This window comes from Opisthocomus hoazin, chromosome 3 (genome assembly GCF_030867145.1).
Source record: "Opisthocomus hoazin isolate bOpiHoa1 chromosome 3, bOpiHoa1.hap1, whole genome shotgun sequence".
Taxonomy (NCBI): Eukaryota; Metazoa; Chordata; class Aves; order Opisthocomiformes; family Opisthocomidae; genus Opisthocomus; species Opisthocomus hoazin.
Genome location: NC_134416.1, coordinates 83,070,472 through 83,096,200, shown reverse-complemented (window position 1 = coordinate 83,096,200; position 25,729 = coordinate 83,070,472). Strand labels below are relative to the sequence as shown.

The window sequence follows — 25,729 nt, the reverse complement described above, 5'->3', positions numbered from 1 at the left end:
AAGCTTAAGTAATGAAATCTACAAAGCTGCAGAAATTACTTTTTTCCTCAGTGTCCAATTCTCAGAGTCTCAATTCAGTACATCTTTCTACCTCACCAATAACTTGCAGTTCTGAGTTGTCAAATTTGACAAAATAGATTTATTCAAGTGGCAGGCCAAAACCAGGGCTAGAAATACGCTGCCTGCCGCCTTCCTGAAACTAATCTCCAAACCTGTCAAACGCAGAAGAAATGAAATGGAAGAATATGAGGACAATCTTCATATTCCCTGCTGGCTGCATAGAAGTCTCTTCGTAACACTTTGCTACATACCCAGTGAACAGTCATTCAAATGCAGACGTCCAGCTACCCAACACATAGCGTATACTCAAGAAAGCAACTTGCTAAAAGGGAACTAAATAATTTTTATAAACTTGTCACATTTTCAAGTGCATGAAAAAAACTTTTTTTAGGTGGTATTTTCTGATCATCTCATATGAAATACCAGGCCATCAAGTTTGGTTTGTTTGATTTTTTAAATGGTTTTGTTTAAGGACACACAGCTGAAAGTACTTTGTGAAGGAAATTACAATCCACATTGCTTTTAGTTAGACAGAAACTAACAGTTTTCAGATCCTTATCCCTAGATAATAGCAAATAATAAAAAGACACTTCCTTGCTCCAGCCAAGCTTTTTATTTTTTTTCTGTAACGTCTTAAGTGTACCCCATGTGAACTGGAGTGAGTGCATACACTAAGTAACTCAAGAAGTCCCCACAAAAGCTCAGGGTCATGCTGGAGCCCACACTTAATAAAACACAGGACCTCAATGCAACACAAAAACAACAGAAAAGAATGCATCATTTCTACCAACAGGAGAGCTGACCATTAAATACAGAATTCATTCACCACCGCATACATAAATAGTTTTCAAGCAGTCACTATACTGTTGTTAGAAGAGATCAGAGATACATTCACTTACTGTTGTAATAAGAAAAATCACAAGATCTGCGTTTGGCAGAAGGCTACTAAGTGTCTGTGAGTACTGATCTGAATTACTGATTCATAAGAAATGAAAATTTAAAACTAGATGGCACATTTTACGTGGGTACATGTGCTCAGCCTTCATGATTATTAACAGCCACCACTCAAGAAGAAAAATGCAGCTTTCAGTACCTATTTTTCAAAACAGCATGGTGTATCTCACCTTGTCCATTTCACTTATACAGTGCATATCAGCTTCAAGTCCATGGGCACCTGCTTGCTGCCGTATTTCCTCAGCTATGGCTTTTGCCTGACCCTTTTGTGTTGCGTAGAGGAGCAAAAACCTCCTTTTTAAATCACAGCACATTTCCCAAAAACAAAGCACTGTTTCTTTTTTAAAGACACTGTAGGGGTGAAAAGAAAAAATACAAGTGAATTTATTGCATGCAGAACAGCAAGATTTTTGCTTTGCTTAATTGATAAAAAGAGACACTTTAAAGGATAGCAGTATTGGTGTTTAATCTAGAAATGAGGCATCTACTCTGAAGAGAAGCCATTTCTCACAACAAACAAAGCTTTGTAGGCCAGGTTGTGAAGGACTCGTGGTATTGGCCATATGCGCTGTACTGCCTTGATACTGCAGTAATATTGCAATATGCCCAGTATCAAGAATCTACTTGTAAACAATACAATAGAGAAACTAGTTTGAGGAAAATCAACACTACTTTTTTTAAAAGTTGTATTTTCCACTTTAAGTTAGTGACTGCTTTGGTCACTTCTCTGAGATGTATTTGAAAACAAAACAAAACATAGACCTAGTGAAGTCAAACTACAATAGCTGAGGAAAAAAAAAAAAAATCTGAAATCAGGATTTTTTTGCCTAAATGCCTTCCCGCTTTACTGTATTTTAGAACACAAACATTGTTTTTCATTTCATAATTCAAAAAGCAGCTTCTTACACAAATGGACCTACGGAACTGACTGTTTGGGGTTTTTTCTCCCAAAACCAAGAAAACACCTTAGAGAAATCTGCTGTAGTGTAAACTGCCACTCCCTCTCAAAGTCTTAGAAGCAGCAGTATGAGATGAGATGCATATCCTTATCCATTCACCTGTCCCATGAAGGTTTGAATACGAGACATTTTCTTTCACAACTTTGACACAGACAGAACACAATAGATCTAAGTACAACTTCAAGAATAAGTGAATAAAAGAGACAAGCAGAATGTCTCTTGCACCTACATTACAAATTAATCTTCTGTCAATATTTTGTCTCTGCTAGGGAGCTGCAGTAAACCTCAAATACCTAGAATCACAACTGAGTAATTTTCAGTTCCCACCTTCAGATTTTTTTCACGTGCCTGGGCCCAGTTTGCTGTACTTCACCTATTGCTCCCACATAGATTCAGCTACAGAAAGCATTCCATGTACTAGCCGCACATACTGAAGTAGGGAAACTAGCAGCTAAGTAATTTGAGGCATACCTTTTTGCTGCTTCTCTCAAGGGAAAACAAACATAGCTCAACTGCAGGGGAAGAATACTGCACTCTATTGATATGGCATGATATTTCTCGCCACAGTACTGCGAAAGGTTTCTCCAGTTAGAATTTTTTTTAAAGCATACTTGTAAATCAAGAGGGGTTAAAACTAAGTGATAGTTTCTTAAGAGTACAGTGCCTGTACTTTACACGAATTCCATGAAAAATGTAATTACTAGAAAATTTTAAGGCTTTCATTGTATTTTGTTCTATTCCATTTTCCATTATAGTTTTCACTTTAAATTGATTACATTATATTACCTAACAATATCAATAATTACCTTAGCAGTCACTTTAAATAAATTCATTTAAATAACTGGCCTGTGCACAGAAGATGCATACGCCAAAACAATCCATGAAATTATTTTTCACCCTGCTTTTCCAAAAGAAATACAGAGAAATTTGAAAACACACAAATTATGACAATTCATATGAAACACAGTCGAAATACCTTCAGATCCCTGTAACAACACAGATTAATCCTAGCTGCACGCTGTGTTTTCACCCTAATTGTTCTCTTGTCAGCAGGTGGCAATGCCTGATGATAAACAGAGCAAAACAATAAAGATGAAGCAGCCTTTCATTACTACTTTCTTTCTCATACCACAGAAAGAGAGAAGGATAATCAGTTCTCCATTGGGACTACACCATAGCACAGAAGCCTTCTACACACAAAAAGCTGAGAGGGTAAGATGACAACTGGGATTATCAACAGGCTTCAAACAAAAGAGTCAGCTTGGGAAGATGTGTAACGGAAGCATGAAAATTTGAAATAGCTGGGGCAGAGGAGAGGGTAACAGAAAGAACAGCACTCACGATGTGGTCTGACATGGCCAGATGTTGCCCTAACAGCACCATGACCTCTGCCTAGGCCAGGCACAGCACAGAAGACACTGTGAGCTGCTTCCACTCCAGCCACTACAGTAACAATAACCGGGGCAAAAAGTAGCTGCCCTCACTCTGGGTGCACATAAGTGAACTTGTGGGGAGCTTTCTCACTGGTGCGTGGACTAGCAGACTGCACAGAGACACAAAAGTTAGAGCAACCACATCTCCCACTGAAGGCATGTGTCAATGAGAAAACCCACGGGGCCAGAAGAGGGGATCGTGCTCGAGACGCCTAACTCCCGAGAGAGCGGACCACATGCATCTGTAACAGCACAGACTTGCGGGAAGGGGGGAGGCCACAGTCAGACAATTCCTTGGAATTAGATGCAGCAGGCTGTTTAAATATTTGTGAGCATTTATTAACATTTTCTAAGTGCCTCGTATCGCTTCTGTTGCGTTGTTGCCATTGATCTTGAATACATAGTTCAATTAACTGATTAAACAATAGTTTAATTAGCTGGCTGTTAATTATGTCATTAACAGATCAACGAACTCCTTTGATCTTGATTTGATCTTAACTATACAAGTTGAGGAGTTTCTCCCTGTGAGAGCATCTTCTCTCTGTCATCAACCAGAAGAGCTTCATGTCCAAACTGACTGCGTAATGCCTGCTAGAAGCAAGGAAAATTGGCCGTGCCTACCTGCAGATGAACACAGCCATAAACCAGGAGCAGACTTGCACTCAGATGAACATATTGCCCTCGCTGCTCTTGCTTTGCTGCACTAGACACTCTTCAAAGACAATATGCCGCTTCCACTTATGTGATATGAGTTCTACTGAAATAAAGAGCGGAAAAAATGGTAATTCTTGACTATTGAGCTTTCTAGAGGAATTTAACATGTTGATGAGCCTTTAACGTGTTGGTAGTCACACACCAAAAAACAACACAAAGTTTAAGCTGGAAAAACAACCCAGGATATCCAGGCTCAAACCAGGGTTTAACATGAAACTAAGGATGAAACTCCATATTACAGCTCATGTGATCCAGCACTCAGAAAAGCCAGAAAACTAACAGTCCACAAAGGATTAACAGGGAGTCCATCGGCTCCGTGCACCAACACACCGTAGGAGCCAATGAGCCACCTGAGAGTGCCAGCCACACATTTCACTGAACCAGATGTGCTGGCCCTAGCAGTCGTGTCGCAGTGCTGTGAGGCCAGACTGCCTACTTCATGTACTGGGTCTGTCAGAAACTTCACACTGGGTGGCCACGGACAGGAGAAAAACACGAGAGCCTTCCGCAGCAGCTTTACACACTTCTGTGTGGCTTTAAACCAGGTTGCAGGACTGTGCCCTCGGAGCCGTGCAGACACTCCTATGTCATTTTCCTCCTTCTACGAGGACAGGCTGAGAGAGTTGGGGCTGTTCAGCCTGGAGAAGACAAGGCTGCGGGGAGACCTTACAGCAGCCTGCCAGTACCTGAAGGGGGCCTATAGCAAAGACGGGGAAAAAATTTTCAGCAGGGCTTGCTGCGATAGGACAAGGGGTAATGGCTTTAAACCAAGGGAGGGTAGATTTAGACTAGAAACAAGGAAGAAATTTTTTACCATGAGGGTGGTGAAACACTGGAACGGGTTGCCCAGAGAGGTGGCAGAAGCCCCATCCCTGAAAACATTCAAGGCCGGGTTGGTCAGGGCTCTGAGCAGGACTCTGGTTGGAGATGTCCCTGCTCACTGCAGGGGGTTGGACTAGATCACCTCTAGAGGTCTCTTCCAACTCAAAGCGTTCTATGGTTCTATGATTTTTCCAACCGTTCCCGGCTTGCTCAGAATCACCCTCACTCTACGACCAAGACAAATACAAAGACTGCGGTGACAGCGACGGGACACCCGTGCGCGAAGCCTTCCAGGGCCCAGGGCCGCCCAGGACCTCCCGCCCAGAGGAACCCGGCCGGCGCCCCGCGGGACAGGGGAGAGCTGTCCCCGAGGGAGGACGTCGATCCGAGGGCGCCGAGGCCGGTCCCCCGCCGCACACCCGCAGGCCGCTGCGGCCACGGCACCCCCGCAGCGCCGCCGACCGCGCGCCTCGCCTCCCGCCCGGCCCCCGCCGCCCCCCAGGGCGCGCACCCGCCCCGCCCGCCGCTGAGGCCTGCGGGTTCGATCCGTACGTACGCGGGGACCCAGCGTGCTCCCGAAGCCAAGCACCGCAGCCTCCCGCCGGGAGAGCGCCGGAAGCTCCCGGCAGCCCCCGCTCTGCCCGTCATGGCGGCCGAGGTGAGGCCGTCGCGGCTCGCCGGGTGACGCTAGCGGCGGAGGGAGGCAGAGGACGGAGCGGGAGCGGCTCCCCGGCCCGCGGCAGGCAACGGTGGGCGCTGGGGCGGGAGGGACGCGCCCCGGCGCCTTCGGGCCCGGCTCTCTGCGGAGGGAGGGAGGCCTTGGGCCCGTGAGGCGGGCGGGCCGGGGAGGCCCCGCCGGTGCCGCCTCAGCTCCGCGGCCCGGCGCCCCCTCCCTCGGTTCTTGCCTGGGGAAACGTCCCCGCCGCCGCCCCGCCGCTCCCTGTCCGAGGCGCGGGGCAGAGGCGCGTCGCAGCCCCGTCGCGCTGGTCTCGCCGCTCCCGGCGGTTTCTTCTTCCCTTGGCGCTGCCTTGCGCTATGGGCCGTGGGAGTGGGATCGTCCCGCTCGTCCTCAGCCGCTGAAACGTGGATTTTTTTGGTGCGTATTAATGACACCGGTGCTGCTTTCCGAGCTACATATTTACAGGTGGTTTTCGTCCTCTAAGTGTCTTTTGAGAATGCCCTCGATCCGATATGGCTTTGATTAGCCGAAAAAGTTTCCAGTTTTACTCACCCAGCGCGCCAGCAAGCAGGTCCATTTTGATGACCCTAAGCAAAAGGCTGAGCTGCGTCAGTGGGCAGCGAAAGCCCCAAAACTGTAGCCCCGTAGCCATGAGGGTGCTGTGTTTCAAAGATAAATCTCGGTATACCTTCTGTAGAAAAAACCACGTACAGCTGCGGATGCAGTCTGTTAATGAAACCGTGCATATTTGTGGAGATACTGGGACCTGTCCTAAATCTGATAACGAGCGGATGGATGAGCAACTGTTTTTCAAAAAATTAAACAGCCTTTGCATGTCAAAAGAGATTTTTGACTTTCTTAGCTCTCCGGAAGCCATGTCTGACACTATGGCATCAGGAGCCCTGCAGAGGATTTCTGAAGTTGAGGTGGATGAAGATGGTCTGAAAAACCCTGAAGGAGTGTTAGAGAACAAAGTTTTCAGGGCGTTATGCTTCCAGTTTGAATTTGAATCCTCAAGACTGTCAGATGATGGGCTGCTGAATGCATTGCAAGCTTTGGTAAAACTGTGTATAGATCCCCAGAGCACGCTGATGGCAAGCTTGCTTTCAGAGAGCAAGGAACATCTTGGTAAAGGATGGCTGACTGCGAAAAATCTGTGTGCTCTTGGAGAGAGTTTGCTTGAGTTGGAAGGCGCAAGCTGTGCGACGCTGGAACAAATTGTGAACCGCATGCAAGAAAAAGACATTGAGAAGTGGAGTCCCAAGGAAATGGTGATGGTTTATAAGATGCTGCAGGTGACTGCCAGGGAAGGGGAACACTATCAGGACTTGCTAACAGAATGAACAGTGTCACTTTAACCATAGTTTCACAGCTGAGCCCAACGTTCACAAGCATAATACTGAATTCACTGGTTGTTCTTCATCAGACTCGGGTAGTTCCCTTAGTGACAGCGCTATGTAAGCATTCTGTGAAGCATATTCCATATTTCACAGGTGACGAACTGGTAAATGTACTGGAAGCCTTCCTATACTTTGGACATCGTGAACAGAGTTTCACAGAGGCACTGGAAATACAGGTTCTCAAGTCCATCTTTACCATGCATCCTCAAACAGTCAGCAAAGTCATACTGTATTGCTGCCGAAAGATGATCCTTTCTAAGCCCATCTTTGATGCAGCGGCAGAAGGTTTCATTTCCGATGCTGACAGATTTACCACCAACCAGACTGCTGAGTGTATTGCACCATTTGGGACTCTTAACTATCTCCCTTCAAGTGCTTATTCCTTGTTCAGGAAGCTTGAAACCGTACTGCATACTCGCTTTAGTCACTTTAAGCCTCACGCCTTGCTGAATCTGCTGCACTCATGTGTCCTTATTCAACGTTATCCAGTAAATTTTCTGCCAAAAATATTTAGTCCCTATTTTCTGCAACAGCTTCAAGGTAAGGAGCAGTGTTTCTCTTGCTACGTTCCGCATTTCCTTCTATTACATGGTGCGTCTCTTGTCAAGAACCCATTTGTTGTCAATTACATCTGTCAAATCAACAATGACCTGATTAAGGTGGCTGCAGAATAGTGATCAGGAGGTCAAAGATTGTTGCTTCCTTGTCACAGTTGCAGTTGTCTTTCAGTTTGTATCCATATTTGTGGATATTTTCCTAAGCATCAAACCCACTCTCTTCCTGAGACTCTTAAGGGCAAGGTACACGATCAACAGTTGTCAGAAAACCTGTTCATAGCCTTAAAAATTGGGACCAAATTATAATATGTAAGAAAAGTTAGTTCCACAACTTACTTGTGTTACTAGAAAGCTCACCTATTACTACAGAAGTAATTCATTGTTGTTTTTAAAAAATAATCTAAAAATCCTTATAAACTGTGGTCAAGATTAGTACAAATTCTAGATAGAAGTGAGGTGTAGCATTGAGACAGGAAGAGTTTAAATTACTGTTATTGACAAGAACGTTTTACAACTATATACACAGAATTGTAAATCTCTGGCAGTACCAAATGTGTTTTTCAAATACTGTTTTGCCTTATGATTCAAAAAAGGTCCATTGCACATTAGTGATGCTAGCACTTCATTCCTTACCTTCTGGCAGGCTGCGTCATGTCCAGCTTTTCAGGTGGGGGTAAGGTAGAACCAGGTAGAACTTCTGCTGTCATCTCTACTCTTCTGTTCTTTCAGGATAAGGATTATTGTATTATATGCTGTTTCCAACTTGGTTGTATTTTTCTCTTGTATTCTGTTATGATCAGCTTATAAAAACTTAAAAGGGTAAATGGATAAAGCTGAAAAAATTATTTTGCAGTGCATAATTGTTGGCTTAATTAAAACAGAAATGAGATCTGAACCAGTAAAATGTAACAGCATTGTAAATGTGAGCAGTTAAGGCTAGGCTGGTATGGTTTTTTAAATTACCTAGGTAAAAATGTAAATTGAATTGTAAGGCTCACATATGTTTTAACAAGGCATAAAGACTGGTGCTTCATCCTGGTTTTTAAATTACTTTTAATCTAGAAGCTGTTGTGGTTATGTGATGCTTCTTCCCATTGGCATCCTGTCTGCTGAGTACACTCCTCTGGTGGAGGCTTCCCGTGCCTATCTTTGTTTCGTGCCCTGAGCCCCTTTCCTTGCTACCTTTGAGTGAGCACTACAGTCCTGTCCTTGGCCCTGTGTCTTACCATACTGAGGAAGACATTACGAAATTTAAAAATCTACCCCATGGTTTATCCCATCTTGCTTAGGAGCTCTCAGAGTCTGCTTACCCACTGCATCCAAGACCGTCTCGTCTGCAAGGGCAGCCTTCACCTAATTGTTTTTTTTCCCCGGTCTAGTATGCTTCTAGAACATCCCCCATGTGATATGTCCTTGGCTCTAACTATTAGATAATCCAACACTTTTGGACACAAACCTGTTATGAACAACACAGTTGTAAGCTATAGATTTTAAGTAATTATGTTTTAGATTGTAAAGCATATTTAGCAGCATTATAGGGATATGTAAGGTATGCCAGAAAGATGAGGGACTTCTCTGGATCTCAAATAAGATTGCTCTGTTAATAAAACTACATAAAAAGTCAAGTTTTCAAAGTGATTAGAAACTTTGGTCACTCAATTTTTAGTTGTTCAACATAAAATATCTTAAGAGGTTGATTTTTAGGAAGCAGCCATTCCTCATATACTAAACAACAGAATGTCTTTTAAAGTTCTCAAGCTGATACTTCAAAAATGAGAAATCTCATAGTACCACTGACCCTTATATTGATTTAAAAGAATATATTAAAAGTATTCCACTTGAGTGGTGAAAGTTCAGAACAGGAACTTGCGAAGAGGACGTGGATGATTAACATCTTACACTACATGAGGTTTTTACTATTCCGTAACAATACTTTGCACATAACATGAAAGATTCTTGAAGTATACACTTGTAGACAAATGTCCTGAAATTTTTCAGTATTATCTCCTACTTTCAGATTAAAAAAAAAAAAGTGAGTGAAACAACGAAATCCTGGGATTATAACTTGGGGAGAGGGGGTTGTAGGTAGAAAGAAATGGGATATTTCTCTGAGACCTCCAGTCAAACCTATTCCTCCTGCATCTTTCAGATCCTTATTTTTTTGTGAAAGAGTACGACAGTCTTAACTAAGATCTTGCTAGTTGTATTTTTTTTTTGTGTTCATATTTCTGTAAATAATTTCCTCATTTTTCTAACTACATCATTTTGCAACTGATCTTTCTGTTCATTCAAACAATGATCAAGGATGATAATGATCAAGAAGCTTCTCTGCGCGTTACACTGAATAGCTTTTGCTAACTGCTGTATGATGGTTTGTATAAAGATACTTTGTTGAAGGTATACTTGAAAGCCTGATTATTTTTGTTTCAGCTCAGCCACCTGGTTTGGACAGAATTGTTACCTCCCAGCTAACCCAGCTTTTTCTCACTGTTACCCTGGAGTGCCCATTTTATGAGGTACGGCACATATGAAAACAGAACTGATGTTAACAAGAGGTGATAAGGTCACTAGGGCCCTGTTGATAATTAGTTGAAGATTCTTTCCCATAAAAAAATTGGAATTGGACAAAACAGCTTTTTTTTTCCTTGATGAAAATATGAAGGATTTCTACCTGTTTGATTGACTTGGTATGTTTGTATGTTTGACGGAACTGACTAGCTCTAAGTTAAAAGTGCTTTTTGAGTATTTCTGAGTACTTTTCCAGCAACAATTCCATTTTTGTATTTGACCTGTGAAATGTTGGAGCACAAAAGAGATCAGGCACGTTGGTGCTGGCCTGACTGCAGAGGAGTGGTAACAGATGTGCATTTGTCACAAGCGATACGTCCAGCGTGATAGCATGGAAGCTTGCTGAGGATATTCTGGTGGTTGTTCTTTTGTTTTGTTTTATTTAAGTTCTAGCAGATCATACATCAGACTGTAGGTCTCTCAATAGACATGGCTTTGAAATGCACACTACACATTTTGCTACGTTACTATGAGGTAATAGAAAAAATGTTTTTCTTCGCTTTGATTTGTTTTTCTGTTGTTGTGTAGGGTCCCAAACTCCTTCCAAAGTATCAAGTAAAATCCTTTCTCACACCTCACAGTTCCCTGGATGTTCACCTCCTCAAAAGGGTGAAGACTGGATTACTTTATTTACTGAAAAAAAGAACATATTTTGCGTCAGAGGTATCAACACCATATTTCTATACAGTTGGTAAGTGACATTTCTTTAGAGCAATAGTAAAATCTGTACTTATGCCGTCAAAACTTTAGGCTCAGTTATTTTCCAGAAATAAAAATGATTGGTTTTATTCCCTTGGTGTGCATTCTAAATTGTGCAAATATGGGAAAAGTGAACTGGAATACAAAACTCTGTAGAAGGTCCGAAATGAGGAAACATTATGGGAACTTCAAGTAAATGCATTTTCAAAGTGAGAAAGAAGAGCAGAGAGAGAAAAGGAACTGCAGCAGTACTTGGAATTTACAAAAGCCAGTCTGCACTGAAAATAGCTGCTAACTCTTGTGTTCTGTATTTTTACTATCAGCTCCCCTTTTACTTATCCTGTAAGCCGTTTGTATAATGTAAAGCAAAATGAGGCAATGGCACTTGTCTGATCTCTCTGCTTTGGTGGTGAGTGGAGAAAGGGAGAGCTGGAAGGTTGTCAGTCCTCTGCCCAGCTCAGCTGGGCTCTTGTCCCCTTAACAACAACTGTTGACTGTGTATAGTCAGTGGGGGTTTGTGGACCGAAAGAGAGAAGTGGGCAGAACAGAGTGTTTCATGCAGCAGGGAGGGAAACTGAGAAAAGGTAATGATGAGGAAAGATGCGTACCCAAGAGGGGTGGAGGATAAAGAAGGTATTGAGAGAAGGGTCTGTTGGACCCCACGGACATCGTGAGGATGAAAAAAAAAAAAAAAAAGGGATAACTCTAGAATTATTCTGTATTTCAGCTTCCACATGAGGTGGAAGATGGCAGGGTGTAGGTCCCAAACTCTGTTTGCAGATTGACCTAATCTGTCAAATTAGGGAATTACTGAGAAAAATAAAAAGGAAAAGGGAAGGGGGAGAGTCTCTCCCCAAAGCCCTCAAAATTCGAGAGGCCCTATCCAGCCTGCAAAGTGCCATTTAACTACATAACAGTTTTTAGTGGACTTGGAACACTACTTTGCTGTTAGCACTATGAAAGGCTGAAGTGCTACTAATTATCACTCTTTATGTTAAATAGTCTATATGAATTTTTGCAAGCTTCTGTGATTCAGCAAAAAAAAGTATTGCGACAGTATTTTAGTTATTTTGTAAAACAATTAACTGTATGAGGATGAGAATCACAGTAAACAGTTTGTTGTATGAAATGAGTTTTAATGTCACTTCTCTTTTCATCTATACTAGATATTGAGATTAAATTAGATGAAGAAGGTTTTGTATTGCCTGCTGCCCAATGTGAAGAGGTACACAGACGGTAAGAGAATAAAAGAAACCCCTGGTAAAATGTTAATGGTGACAAAGAGCATCCAGTGTGAAACTCCAGCAAAATCTAAGCTAATTGGAGTTTTGCCATCGACCTCAACAAAGCTAAGGTTTCATATTGAAACCACTGGTAAAAGGACACAAGGTTGGCAAAATGAATGATCTGCACTTTTTTCTTCATTATTTTGCCTCCTGACTATACAGTATCAGACAGTTAGTCTCTACCCAGTGACAGTCAGATCAAAGTGATCCTGATTTGGCTTGTAATAATGTATTTTGATCTTCAGTAATTCATTTTCAAATTAAAACCAAATTAATTCTAATTGAGCATGTGCGCATAGATTTAACACAGTTTAAGCCAGTGTGAGTTCACAAATTTACCTCTCTAAGGAATCCTGTGTAAGGAGGATATTTGCTACAGATGATGTTTTTACTGAAAAATGTATAGGTGTTTAAAAAATATGTTAAACGATGATTAAGTTGAGAAACCTTGGATACAAAGTTAAGCAACCTGCCTATCTGGTATTTGCAACTGCACTTCTGTGGATAAAAGTCTTTGAAAAGGTTACATTTTGTACAGCTTAACCTTCACAAGACACACAGACTAATATAGGTTCTTTAAAAAATCCCAAGCTTAAATGTTTAGGAAAGGGCTTTGATTTTTTTTTTGTTAAATGACACCTTTCATGTGTAAATAAGGTCACAGTATACTTAACATACTGAAAATTTAAGCCACTTTTTTACAGTGGATATACAAATTTTGGTTGAATTTGATGCGGTTTTTATCACCAAGGAGAAAAAATATAGTTATAGTCCATGATGCTGCCAACCCTACATACAGGTTTAACTTAAACAGAGTTAGCATGAACTTAACTTTAACATGTTCACTAATATTGAAGTTGAATAAATTCAGCTGCTGAAATGTTTTCACGCTGAGACAAGAATTTTGTATGTTTTTCCTTCTAGAAGAATTTAAAACAGCTTAACAATAGTAGCATTAAAAATATCAAACTCTTACTAACTTGTATGGTAATTTTTGTTCAGAGCATATAAATAAGCTTTCCAGATCAGTTTCACTAATCTTCAGGCTTTCCCCCTCCCACCCTTAAATTGAGTGATTTAAATGGTCCTGAACTAGGGAACTCCCATCCCACAACATCTAATTCTAGGAGGTATTAGGGAGTAAGAGTATTGTGTCATGCTTCTTAGGAACTGCTGTAGTTGTGGTTGATTATAATAGTCGATTTTTTTTTTTTTTATGCCACACTTGTGCTTGATTTTAGAATCGCCCTCTGTGTTGATGGTCAAAACAGATTTTGCGTTAACAGCCACAATCTGTTGGGAGAAGAAGCTATTAAACAGAGACATCTTCAGTTACTTGGTTATGAAGTTGTGCAGGTAAAGTCCAAAGACAGTGGTTTGCGTTTGCTCTGGCTAACAAAGCAAGTGAAAAATGATTATTTTATAATGCTTAAAACTATACCTGCAATTACTTCCTAAGGCAGATGTAGTCTTGTCCTTTCTATGTTATGTTCTCTCTGCCTAGCTTTTGCCTTTTTGAGGGTGTTACAGAATTTCCTTTTCTTCCTTGAATCAATGGGTATATTCTGCCTGTGTTTTCTGCCAAATAGTGGCTGCATGAAAGAGTACTTCTCTACAGTGATTAAGGTTCAAATCTTGACTTAAAGGAAAACATTGTCTAAGGGTTTAGTAGAATTGGGATTTTCAATTTGAATTTAGAGTTTAAAAAGAGGAGTTAAAAAAAAAAAAAGGAACTGCTTTGTATTGTAAGTAGTATTTTCACAACAGAGTATATCCTTTATTTTGCCTGTTGAATTAATAGGGGTATTTTTATTTTTAAACAAACTTTAGACCAAAAAAGTTACTTCTAGACTTTGGAATTTTCTTTCCCATTTATAATCACTTACATCATAAGCCTAACTCTGTTATTAACTTAGTTTAAATTGTAATGGATATCACTGTTTTAGAGTGATCTCTATGCAGGTGATTTACAGATCAATAATACGCTTAGGATTAAATGTTTAATTTTAAAATGGACAAATCTTTGATGCGTAGTTTTACATATGCTTAATGAGCATCAGTCTTACCCAGTTGTTTATTAAAAGGTATTTCCAGCAATCATTTTTGTTTTTTTCCCAGATTTCATTTTTTGAGATAGACAGTCTACAAAATTGCAGAAAGGTGGCAGATTATCTACACAAGAAGATCTTTCCTCATACATATGGACTCAGCTGATGACACTGGAGAACAACACTAAATCACAGGTTGACGTATGAAGTGTAAATATTGTGCATGGAAGAACAATTCTGTTTTCTAAATAACTCCATCCAAGATAATTTGAGCTTCTGAATGTGAGACATTCCAATATGTGGAACTACTGACATGTAAAGAGTAATAAAGAGCAACATGTTTTCTTAAGTTCTGTGTAAATATTTATTATAAGTTAACAGATCTAAGTGCCAGAAAGTCAGTGCTGCATTTCCTTTGTATTTTCACTGGTTCTAACTCAACTGCAAATGCACAGATGGGCTATTCAAGCATACTGGCTGGTGCTGAATGTACAGAATGTGCCATGCTACCTACCAATCAGGGCTCTTCTTGACAGTACAAAAAGAAATTGTCCAATTTACTCATAGCTGTTTGTGTGATTTCCCAAGTGTTTCATAAAACTAAAATTTGCAGTAGTTGCACAAGCAGAATTGACTTATTGCTCATACTTAAGAGATGTAGAATGCTGTTCACGAAATAGCAATGCCTTACAGAAGATGAGAGCATTCTTTAAAAAGATTCACGTTACTCTGTAAAAGAACAGCTGCTGTAGGGTAGTGGATTTGCACAGCTGTCTCTGTGGGTATGTACTATTTGTAGTTTTGTCTTTGGTGGCATTTTAGCTAACCTGGCTAAATGGGGTCACGTGTGCACTCCAGAGTTCCTTCAGTTTACAGCCTGCCATTCGAGCCTAAACTGAAACTCATTACGCTCTGAAGCTCTGAAGAACTATGTCCTGCGTAGTCCTTTTTTATGTACGGGTATAATTTCTGGCACAAGGGTGGAACTGAGAACTGGAACCAGTAACCACTTCAGCTGGAACAATCATGCCCTAACTTGGGTCAACGTGCTGCTTTACAGATGGACGAAGGGAAAATAACATAGCCTTAGTTCCGCTCACGTAACATATACTCTGAACTGCCATGTAAAACACATTTGCAGGCTCGCTTGTGCATGCTGTCCTATGTGGAATTATTATTTATGAGTAGCAAAGCAGAAATTCCAGCATGAGCTGGTTTGATTTTAGGTATTACGATTTGATAAAAAACAGGTGAAACTTTTACATCCTTGAAGTTCTGTGTGTTTCACCAGTAGATACAGAACGTGGCCATTTTTTTCCTTCCAAGGCTACTATTAATAATTTGTGAGTTGCAGATGTCGATCAATTGTTCCAACAATCCCTGGAGGTTTTGGGATGCAAAATCCAGTTCCAAAATATGATGTACATTGTGTCATGCTGTGCATTCTGTTAATGTTACTTTGTTGCATGTGTAAAACCCTTACTCATAGTGGTATGTCATCACTGACAGGTAAGGGAGCACCAGGAGGTAACAAGACACTTTCCAACAGCGTATTGGGAAGCTTACCGCACATGGTTAACCTACCAGCTGTCATCCTAGCAAAAGAAAAATGGAAGGAGAATGACTGGAATGTCTTTTCAGACATTTACAAGGAACTTCTCCCTAATACAGAAGAAATTGTCAAGGTATTCTTTCGACACTAACTGAGCACTGAAGGGAGAAATCAGCCACTCAGAACTGAATGAGAAACAAGTAATAGGAGGAACAGCCTGTGAAAAGCCTTCAAAAGTGGGGAGGGATGAGAAGGGACTGAAAGAGAAGGGGGTAACCTAAGCAAAAAAAGGAGATGGGAAAACTTCACACTGGTGTTTTGATGACTCATGCCTTTCCCCACGGTGGAAGTGAGCTGATGATGCCTGTTTCTCACAGAGGCCAGAAGGTGGTGGTGTTCTCAAACAAATGATTGCTTGTAGTTTTTCAAACACAGATGGTTTGTAAATACAGCAAGACTACTTAAAAGAAGTAATTTGTACTGACTGTCCCAAACTAAAAATAAGCTGCCTAGAATATGGCCATATTCCATGTCATTCTTCACTGTTATACACTTGACACTGATTCCTGAAAAAACATTCTGGTATTGTTAGAAAACATTTCCTTCTCACTTTGATTCCTTTTCATTTAATACTGCTGGAGTTGTTTAATGAAGTATTTATTGTTGAAAAGGAATGTAGCAGTTACTGCCCCCTTGTTGCTAGCTTATTGAATGTAAAGGAACTTACAGGTCATGCATAATGAAAGTAAGAAACCCCTCCTGGAATGGGCTGCTCTGTGTGCTCTGCTTCTCACATCATGCCAAACAAGTGGTATTGATGGCCTGATTTACTACTTATCCAGGCCACAGATTAAGCAGTTCTTTGTTTTCATTACTTTTTACTAGGAGACTCACTGTGTTCACAAATACATAGGTTTCCTATGTGTAAGTAGCTGACACAACTCCAGTGTCAGTCAAAGCTGTGGACTTACAGTCTTCGTTCTGGTATGATCAGTCCGGCTGTTGTTCCTTTCTGAGCAAGTACTGCCTTAGCTTTAAACAACAGCAGGATCAATGGCACTTGAGAACCAAACTGATGCACACTCTGCAGGAGACAGTCCTCCTGAAATTACCTTGTAACTGGAGTACTGGATTCAGTGAGAACACAAGGCACTAAATGTTTAAGCAGATTTAGACATATACTCTAATCACGCTTTTTAAATGGCTACTGCTCAAACCCTTGTGTTTTTGCCATCCTTTCTTCCATACTATTTAGTGCTTGTTATCCTAACATTACTTTTTTTTTTCAGCATTGGATACAGATGATTTTTCTTCTGACATTCTTGAACAGATCAATCACTCTGTCACCATTTGTATAGTGAAAGTCAGCAAAATGGATGTCTGAAATCAGCCAAGCCCAGATTTTGTCTGTTTAAATGCTAAGTACTCAGTTAACTTGTCTTCCACTTGAAGTCTGTGGAAACTGCTAAGCACTTCTCTTAAGTCAGATTGGTTCTTTCCTTGCCCATTTATGGGTAAGCCCATCTATTTTGGAAAATCTGTGTTGAATCCCGGTTTCAGCTGTTGTACAGACAAAATAACACCTAGCAATTTTGTAATCCCTGTACGGATTAAGAAGTCAGTAACCACTGATACCTTGAGAAGCAAGCTCACTTAAATGTTAAGTCTGTGAATAGTTATGTGGAAGCACTGCCTGAAATAGCAGGGAAGCAGCTGTTCACCCAACAGGTCTCGTTTCCAGCCTTGCTACCTATGACGTTCAGCTCTTGCTGATGCTCTTCTTTATGAGCTTTATATGAGACTGTAAAGAGAAGACATGTATTTGAAGTAGCATGAAGAAAAGTACAGTTGCTATTTCATCCTATTTTTAATACAAATCATTCTCATTAACTAAAATGTAGAGGGAAAGGCAAAAGCACCATATTGCTTTTTGATGCAAGGCGGGTTTTTTTCCACATAAATGTTGCTGGTAATGACATGTACAAGAGATTTAGCATGGATCCAGGCCGGGTTTTGCTAATAAGCAGATGATGCCATTTTTCCTGTAGAATTCTGCCTGCATGCGATTAACCCTTGCATGATCTCTGATCAGCTGCTCTATGGGCTTATTTATGCGTCTTCCATACTCCGAAGATGACAGAACAGCAACAGGTCTTGCCATTTCCTGTGAAAATACAAAATTCTCTTTGTAAGAAAATTCACAGAGCAAACACTTGGCATTTATCTGCTGGTCAATGTGCTGTGGCCAGGGGCAAAATAACAGATGGAACTGTACAGCATCTGCTATAAGGATGTATATTTATTTAGCAGTGATCTGCACTCTTACTGTTCCATCCCTGACCTAGTTTTTTATGTATACTAGTAAACCATCAATGTATCACTAGATGACAAGATGACATGGAGCTGTGTCACGAGTTACTGTGGACAGATAATTTTTTTAAACACACACACACACATGCAATTACCATGTGATTACTGGCAAACTGAATGCTGTGTTACTGGAAAGTGGCACAGATTTTATTTTCATTCTTATTTTTCTTGTGCACTGACTTGCATGATTCATTTGAAAAACAGGAGAGGTTTAATTTGTATCCCCTGTTACAGGAACACCTACCCTGCTTGCACAACTCAGTGAAACCACTAGTCCATGCAAGCTTTCCCTGAAGGACACAAAGCATATACTACTGTACTTGATACAGAAATAACTGCTCTGAAATGATGGGAAATGGACTTGATGAAAAATAATGTAACCAAGAAAAGATTATTTTAAGCTTGTTCTTGCTACACTGCACTTCAAGTGACTGTGCAATCACTATCTGCAATCTGCAGTTCCTTCCTGTGCTACAGCAACAGGGAGCTCTGGAGTCAGAAGGGAAAGAGAGGATTTGTTTTTTCTTTCCTTAGCCAAAAGTCTCAGATTTATCAGGCTGCTTGTATGTTTGCTCGCTGGCTAACACAATAAGCCTTGGTCCCCAGTGTATTTACCTAGTTTTACTGTATAAATAATATCTACAAGGAGAATCAAAGTGGGGATGCCACACCACAGTTCAAGTGCAAACCAGTGACTCCTTTGCTGCCACAGGCGCAAGTCTGAGCCATATCAGCACTTCTCATAGAGCCTGTGAAGCACACGAGCCCCTGCATTTCCTGTGAGGATGCAGATGGGAGCTCAGATCTGAGGGGCCTCATAGCAGGGCAGTCAGATGTGAGACATTTCCAGACTCATGGACAAAAGCAGACCTGAGATTATTGGGAAGATACTCCAAACCCTTTTTTCAAAAAAAACCACGGAAAAGTCCACTCTAAAAACACCATTCATCTCCAACTCTTCCCCTACCCTTCCTCCTTACCTTGCTCCACCCCATTAAAAGCTATTCAGTACACCAACTTATAACCCCACCAGGACAAAAATCAAGTCAAGAAGAGTGGCAGGCATAAATAAGACCATTTCCTCCCCTCCCCCAGTTTTGGATAAATGTTAAAAAAGGAGGAATCATAGAATCTTTGTACCATCAAGACTTTGCCAGCGATACAGAATTTACAGTGCTAATGGTGGGCAGCAATATGTAATTCAGATAGTTTGTGCTCCCTTTAAGTAAATAAGATTCAGTTTTCAGCATCCTTGGCAGCACAGCGCTGACTGTGCACAGTGGCGTTTCATCTTTGCAAGTTTGGCATTCAGCAGATTTCAGATTTTCCAAGAGTTGGCTAGGAAGCGTCCCGCTACATGCCTTCGCAGCACGCAGTTCTGGCACTGTTAATGCTTGAAATCAGTAGTGGCAGCCTTGTGCTAACACTCCGCTGCAGTCACTGCGCTTCGTGTAGCTAAACCGAGCACCTGTGACTGTACTGCTGGATCCCCTGGGTGCACCCAGGCTCTCTGCAGGAAATGAAGGGCTGCCTTGCAGTGGTTTGGGTTTTCCCGCTTCAAGGAAAGGAACGTACTGTGGTGGATTCAGCCTGTCCCCTTTCAATGTTGTACTAGAAAGATGTTGATTGCAGCCATTTTATTTATTATGTTTTATAATATAGTTTTTATTATTATATAAAGTTTGTGAGGGCCACTGAGGTAGTTAAAGAGCAGGCATTGAGTACTTGACCTGCACTTGGTCATAGATAAGTCCAGTGTTGGGTGTTATCACGTGCAGGAGGATCATGTTGTAACATTTAACGGCTCTGGGTTTGATGTGTCTCCATGCCAATGAAAGGGCTGGATTAAGGGACACCTGTTCAGGCAGAGTCCCTTGCGTGCACCGCCCACAGCAGAGCTGGTATGAATTCTGGCCTATATGCATTTGTTTTAGAAAGCAAACTAGTAGGAAAGTGAGTTTTGGTGATACTGAAATGACACAAGAGCTCAGTAAGAAACCTTAACACTGCATTGATAAACTATTTTCTACACAAATTTCCCAGCTGGAGGTTGAGCTTGGTATTGGGGAGCAGGGGTTGGCTTTGTTTTGTTTAAATAAAATGGCTCATTTTGAACTGGAGCAGTCATTTACATGGCTTTTGGCCTCAGGCAGACTTGCAGCTGAGTTCCTAGGCATGAGCAGGTGATGGTAATGGGCACTCCTGGGATTCCTCTGGGAGCACCTAACACTCCCTGCATTGTCTGGTAGAGTTGAAGGGCACCGTGGCTACGCACCGATATGTCTGGCATACATAGCTGCTAGTGAGAGGAATCACAAGCGGTGCCCTTTGTCCCCAAATCTCAACAGTTTGATTACGCAGCAATTGCAGTAATTTTAACTTTTGTCTCTTTCTCCTTTCCTCTGTCTCTATTACATATAAATCCCCAAAAGAGGCCTACCCACCTCTTTATATCCCATCAATCCATCAGGATTCTGAGGCCATGAACGCACAGAGGTTGCACTTCATTTGGTTTTTGACAGCCTCTGCCTCTCTGTGTATGTATGCGTATAAATATAAATGTATATATATACACACTTATGTATGTATGTGTATTATTCAGATGCTGCATGGGAAAATACATATTTTTATATATGTATATATACTACAGTATTTCTGTTTTCAAGTCAGCTGTTTAAAAACACGGCTGCATATTTCCTTAGCTACCAGGCAGCATACTAAACCCAGATTCTGCTGGCCTTGAATGCTTTGGCCAGCCTTTTCCAGGCATGTCCCAGGTCTTCTGATTGACTAGTCCTTTGCACTAGCACCCTACGAATTGTCTTCCTGCAGGGCAATCTGGTGTCAGTTTGCCAGTCTGGTGTAAGTCTGTGTAGCAAACTCACCAGCTTCAGAGACTCGGGCTCTGTCAGCAAATGCTGGCGTAGGGAGGGTGGATGTCACAGGGCAGTGGTTGAGTCAGGGCCCCTGAATCCAGTCCTCTCAGAGAAGAGTTTTCAAGCATCATGGAAATAGCCGCGGGATCACCTGAACTGCAAATGCTCGAGGGGCACAGGCATTTCAGAAGTCACTCTCGGTGACCCTGAAGCTCTGCAACAGAGGGTTTGCCTCTCTGTGTGTATCCCTTTCCCCACGCTTTGACTTGCATACGGCTTGTTACTTAGAAATCTACGGGACGCCAAAGAGCAGGAGCTAACTCGGGTGTCTTCAACTGGCTAATGCTTCCTCCTAAACCTCCAGGCTGAGGACAATGATGTCCTCCTTCCGATTCCTCTGCTGCCATACAGGCTGCATTATAAAGGGTAAAACAATGCCTATAGTCTCTAGCCACATCAAAATACCTTTAACAAAGATAATTATGAATTTATCAAAGGGTTACCTCCTCATTAATGTTAAGACCACGACCCTTTGCGTGTTCTCTGTCACATCGGTGAAGACTTTTGTTGTAACCCTCTGGTCTTTTAAAAATGGCATCATAAGTGGAAACACCTCCTGTCTTGAGAAAAGGGTAAAAAATGGATAATTCACAGTATTGTTTAACTTTACAAGTTACAGAATATATGCAGTCAAATCAATACTTGAACAGTGCACACAGAGCATTAGATAATGACAGCTGTAGTATTACTGAGCTACCATCAGCAAGTTTGGGTGACTCCTTTGGAACAGTCTGCAATAAAAATACCTAACAACACCTGATATCTTTTTTTAAGTCTGTTCAGCTCTGAAATTTCCATGGTGACAATTTACATCATTTTTCCCTGTAATCTGTTGTAACTTTTGGAAATGTAACTGTTTTATTTGTTTTAATTTTCTGACCTTTATATTCTCCTTCTTAAGTTTATAAATTTGTCAAATGATCTGGCACTGTAATGTAACAGGAAAACAAGCAGTTTCAAAATTCATTTGGAATGAAAAAGACAAAGGTATCCTGCAGTGAAATCATGATTTAATTTCTGATTAAAGAAGAGTTACGAAGAGTTCAGAAACATGCCACAGTGGTAATCCTGTGATCCAGTAGTATGCATGTATCGGTCGTGTATGGAAACACAGCACACCCCAAGCCAGAATATTGTTGTATTAATGATTCCTGTTAACATAGTTGCATCCAAATAAGCAACACTAAAGATCTGATATGCTAATAAATGCATTTGTGAAATCCAATCAAGAAGTCGTCTCATCACTGGAATCACGGGAATTTCAAAACAAAAAAAAGTTTTCAAGGACAGAAGAGCAAAATCCCCTGTTGAAATATGCTGTCAGTTGCAAATGAACTTCATTAAAAGGTCCATATTCTGGTCACCAATCAATGATTTTGTGCACAGCTGACTACAAATTTGAATAATTGTGCATTTTGTTGGCTTTTTTTACCTCATTTTACAGCGTGCCCACTTTAGCCTTTGAAAATCTCTTGGGTTTTGAGTCTTACAATTTACAATGCTATCCTCCAAAAATAGTCAAGTCAGGGCAGGTCAAGCAGGCTATAACAGTTCCGTTAAGAGGCACCCATAGGTAAGAATGCTAGTGAGGCACTGCTGTAATCACAGGCTTCATTTGGAAGGGCATCTCCACTACTTCGTTCTGCCAAGAGGAGAGGTGGTTTGATAGTTAACCTATCCATCCCTTCATTTCTCAGAAACCATCAAGCCTCACAGCATTTCAGGCATGTTCAAGAGCATTCTGCATCTGATTTGTCACCTCTGTTACTACCGTTATTTCTGTTCTTCCTTGCTTGTCCTTTCCACCCCACGCTACCAGTTTAATTCAGAATTTTAGTGGGCGTCTAATTCGTGCTCACCACTGGGAATGTTATTTGCTCCTTTGTTGTTATTCAGGTGGCCTTATTAGTCCATTATTTGTTACCCATGCCAGAGCAGATGTTTCATTCTTTCTGGAACTTGCAGATAGGTAGCCAGCCTGTTATGTTAAAAACTAGCCCTGTCCCAGATGATCTGTTTAAGATCTTCTGCCAGATGTGTAGAGGCAACACTATTGTGCTCAATATACTGATAACATTTTGCTGTTGCTTCTCTTTGTTGTTAAATGCTGACTTAGTTGGCCTAGGTGGTGGAGAGCTGTGTCTTAAACCCATCAGAGCAAGTGAACCATGCAGAGCAGACAATAAATTTGCACTCAGGGTGGGCATCCTCTGTGTGCTGCTACTAAAGCTAAGCACTTTGCAAACATTCATTAATATTCCAGACAACATAAAATAGGTAACAGCGTTCTTCATGTCACAGAAGAGGAAACAACATGCAGACTGGCTACAGTAACTTATGTAAAGCAATCGAGGGAGCAACTGTCAGTCAAGAGATTAAAAATCAGGAATTTCTGGCTTCTGGCCATGTGCTGAGCATATCTTCCTCTGTTTCTCTCTGCTTCAATCTCTGACACACAGTTGGTTTTATTAGGTATTTAAGCTGCAAAAATGAATGAAATTCCCTTTATCTATAAATAACCTGACCTGCCCCAGCCCGACCCTTCTGGTGCTCTCCCTACCGTGTTTTGTCAAGCGTGGCACCGACTGTGCCCGCTCGCCTTTGGCTCAGCGCACCTTCCCAAGGCGACGCTGAAACAAATGAGAGAGTCTGAAGCTACAAATCCACCTGTCTCTTAGCAGGGTCGCCCCACCAGTGGGGGAAGCCTGCTGTTCCTCCAGCGCCCAGCGCTTTGGCCTGCACCCTGCCCAGATCCCAGGGCCACAGGACCTGTCGACTCACCTGGGTTGCCAGTCATCGCTGCCCACTGCTTGCCACGTTCTGCAGCCTGTCCCTTGGGTGGGGAGGGGGGATTCACGGCACGTATCTACTGCTGTAGTTAAATATATGTTGCCGTAATACTCGACATTTCAGAACTTTTTAATGCTAGTTTTGAGGAGGGAAAAGCTGTTAAATTGAATGTCTCATATGACTCTCTTCAGGGAGAAAAAGGTTTGCTACCCAGCGAGCACAGCCGGGCTGAGGCTGAAGGTGCAAGACCGTTTTAATTTCTGATTTCAAATATGAGGCCTGAAGGGATGAGGGACAAAGGCGATACAGGGCAGCACATAGTACAGAGGGGAGGCTCCCAGCAGGCCTGCTGGAGCTACTGCACGTGAAGTGCCAGCGTAACATCTTTAGAAGCATTCAGTTATCAAGGCGTACATTGATGTTATTGTTTTGAGTAGCTCTACTGATTTTCTTTATTAAAGCTGAGCATATCGAAAAGTTGTGCGGTGCATGTGGAAAACCTCCTCCCTTGACTGCAAACAGAGCGGTTCCTTACTAAAGGCTCCCTGAGAGCGTGCGGCGTTACTAGAACAAAGCCCAGGCGACGTGTCCGAGCCTGGCGAAAGAGGACGCCTTCGCCTGTGTTCCCCCACGGGACGCCCAGCGCTTCAGCGGTGCCCCGGGGCCGCTCGCCCTCAGCAGACTGCGTCTCTCGACGCCTTCCCTCGCCGCCCAGTGACGGGCCCTGCCCTTGCTTCCCATCCGCACGCACCCAACATCCGTCACACTTCCCACAGGCCTTAAGACAAAACCAGCCATGTTGGTATGGGCTAGCCCAGCTCGCCAGCAGCGCGTAGCACTGCTGCCGGCCTTTGAAATGTCAACGCGGGTTTTCTCCCTGATCACGGTCCCTCACGCCAAGGGCCGAGCGCGATGTCACTACGCTGCGCAGAAGCCCACGGGGAAAGGCCCTGCGAGGCTCCCCAGCTCTACCCTGGCTCGCTCCTGCCCTCCCTCACCTTGGCCTCCCGGTGGAAATAGCTGAGCTCCGGCGGCCCTTCCCGCCTGGCCGGGATGTGGCTGAAGGCGGAGAGGGAGGACAGCGGAGGCTGCCCCCTCCTTCCCGTCGAGACACTGGGTTCCTCCGCTGCCCCTCCCAAGCCCGGGGCGGCCGGCGGTGCTGGTGGGGCGGAGGAGGCCATGCTGCCACCCGCCCGCCCGCCGTTACCCGGCAACGCCACGCCGCGGCCCACAGGCCTTCCGGCGGCTGAGCAGCAGGGCTGAGGCGGGCGGCGGGGCCCGCAGCGCCGCGAAACGGGCTGCCGACGTGGGGAGCACCGGGCCAAGGCCTGCCTGAGGTGGCCTGGCGGGAACTCCCCCCGGGGTGCGGCTGGGCCTCAGTGGCAGTGGCCGCGAGGAGCCCGGAGGAGCGTTTCCAGAGAGGAGTGCTCAGCCTGGGGGCGCGGGTTTGCGGGCAGCCCGAGGTGAGGCTGCGGGCCCAGCACTGATCAGTGGCCTCGGGGCTGGCTCCGCAGGCGGCCTGGCCCTGGGCTCCAGCACTGCCCTCCCTCACGGCCGGCTTCCTCACCCCGCACGTCCTCGGGAGCTGCGGGAGGAGGTTAGAGCAAAGCCTGGCCGAGCTTCTCCCGTGGCTCTTCGCACTAGTCCAGAAATCCCCTGTTAGGTGGAGAGGCTGAATAGAACCACGCCGCCGCAGGGAGTTCCCGGCAGGGCGAGGATCTCGAGTCTTGGGGAACTTGGGGCCTCTTTGGCCTCCTCGCCCGTGCGGGCGCAGGTTTCGACGAGGTGTTCGGCCATGTCAAGCCGCGCCGCTGGAAATACCTCTCGCACGCAGACACCCATGTCGGGGGCACTGAGAGCAGGCGTCTCCCCGGCGCGAATCCCTGACCACATGCTGACTCC

At 43.1% G+C, this 25,729-nt stretch overlaps 3 protein-coding genes across 8 annotated transcripts in view; 1 reads left to right on the top strand and 2 right to left on the bottom strand.

Annotated features, from left to right (window-relative positions):
* The window catches only part of MTRR (5-methyltetrahydrofolate-homocysteine methyltransferase reductase), a 30,321-nt gene extending 24,738 nt beyond the window's left edge, over positions 1-5,583 (bottom strand). For 2 of the 6 annotated variants that reach the window (XM_075416791.1, XM_075416796.1), the window contains exons 1-3: positions 5,499-5,583; positions 4,028-4,163; positions 1,185-1,365 (exon numbers count right to left, since the gene is read on the bottom strand). In XM_075416791.1, the coding sequence (XP_075272906.1) occupies positions 1,185-1,365; positions 4,028-4,047 (201 nt within the window). In that variant the 5' untranslated portion in view covers positions 4,048-4,163; positions 5,499-5,583. Of the gene's footprint in view, positions 1-1,184; positions 1,366-2,779; positions 2,875-2,949; positions 3,037-4,027; positions 4,164-5,498 lie in introns of all 6 variants that reach the window. The other 4 variants (XM_075416793.1, XM_075416795.1, XM_075416794.1 and 1 more) reach the window with 4 other exon arrangements.
* Positions 5,493-14,528, top strand: FASTKD3 (FAST kinase domains 3). The gene is given in 7 exon segments (XM_009938615.2): positions 5,493-6,950; positions 6,953-7,561; positions 10,009-10,094; positions 10,675-10,837; positions 12,012-12,081; positions 13,373-13,487; positions 14,250-14,528. Coding segments are annotated over 7 exon segments (1,956 nt in total). The 5' UTR covers positions 5,493-6,133; the 3' UTR covers positions 14,346-14,528.
* Positions 14,529-17,721: 3,193 nt separating this feature from the next.
* Positions 17,722-25,008, bottom strand: CFAP90 (cilia and flagella associated protein 90). The gene is made up of 3 exons (XM_009938648.2): positions 24,826-25,008; positions 21,481-21,597; positions 17,722-17,895 (listed from the first exon to the last, which is right to left on the bottom strand). The coding sequence occupies exons 1-3, from the start codon at positions 25,006-25,008 to the stop codon at positions 17,722-17,724; spliced, it is 474 nt and encodes a 157-aa protein (XP_009936950.2).
* Between the last annotated feature and the right edge of the window lie 721 nt (positions 25,009-25,729).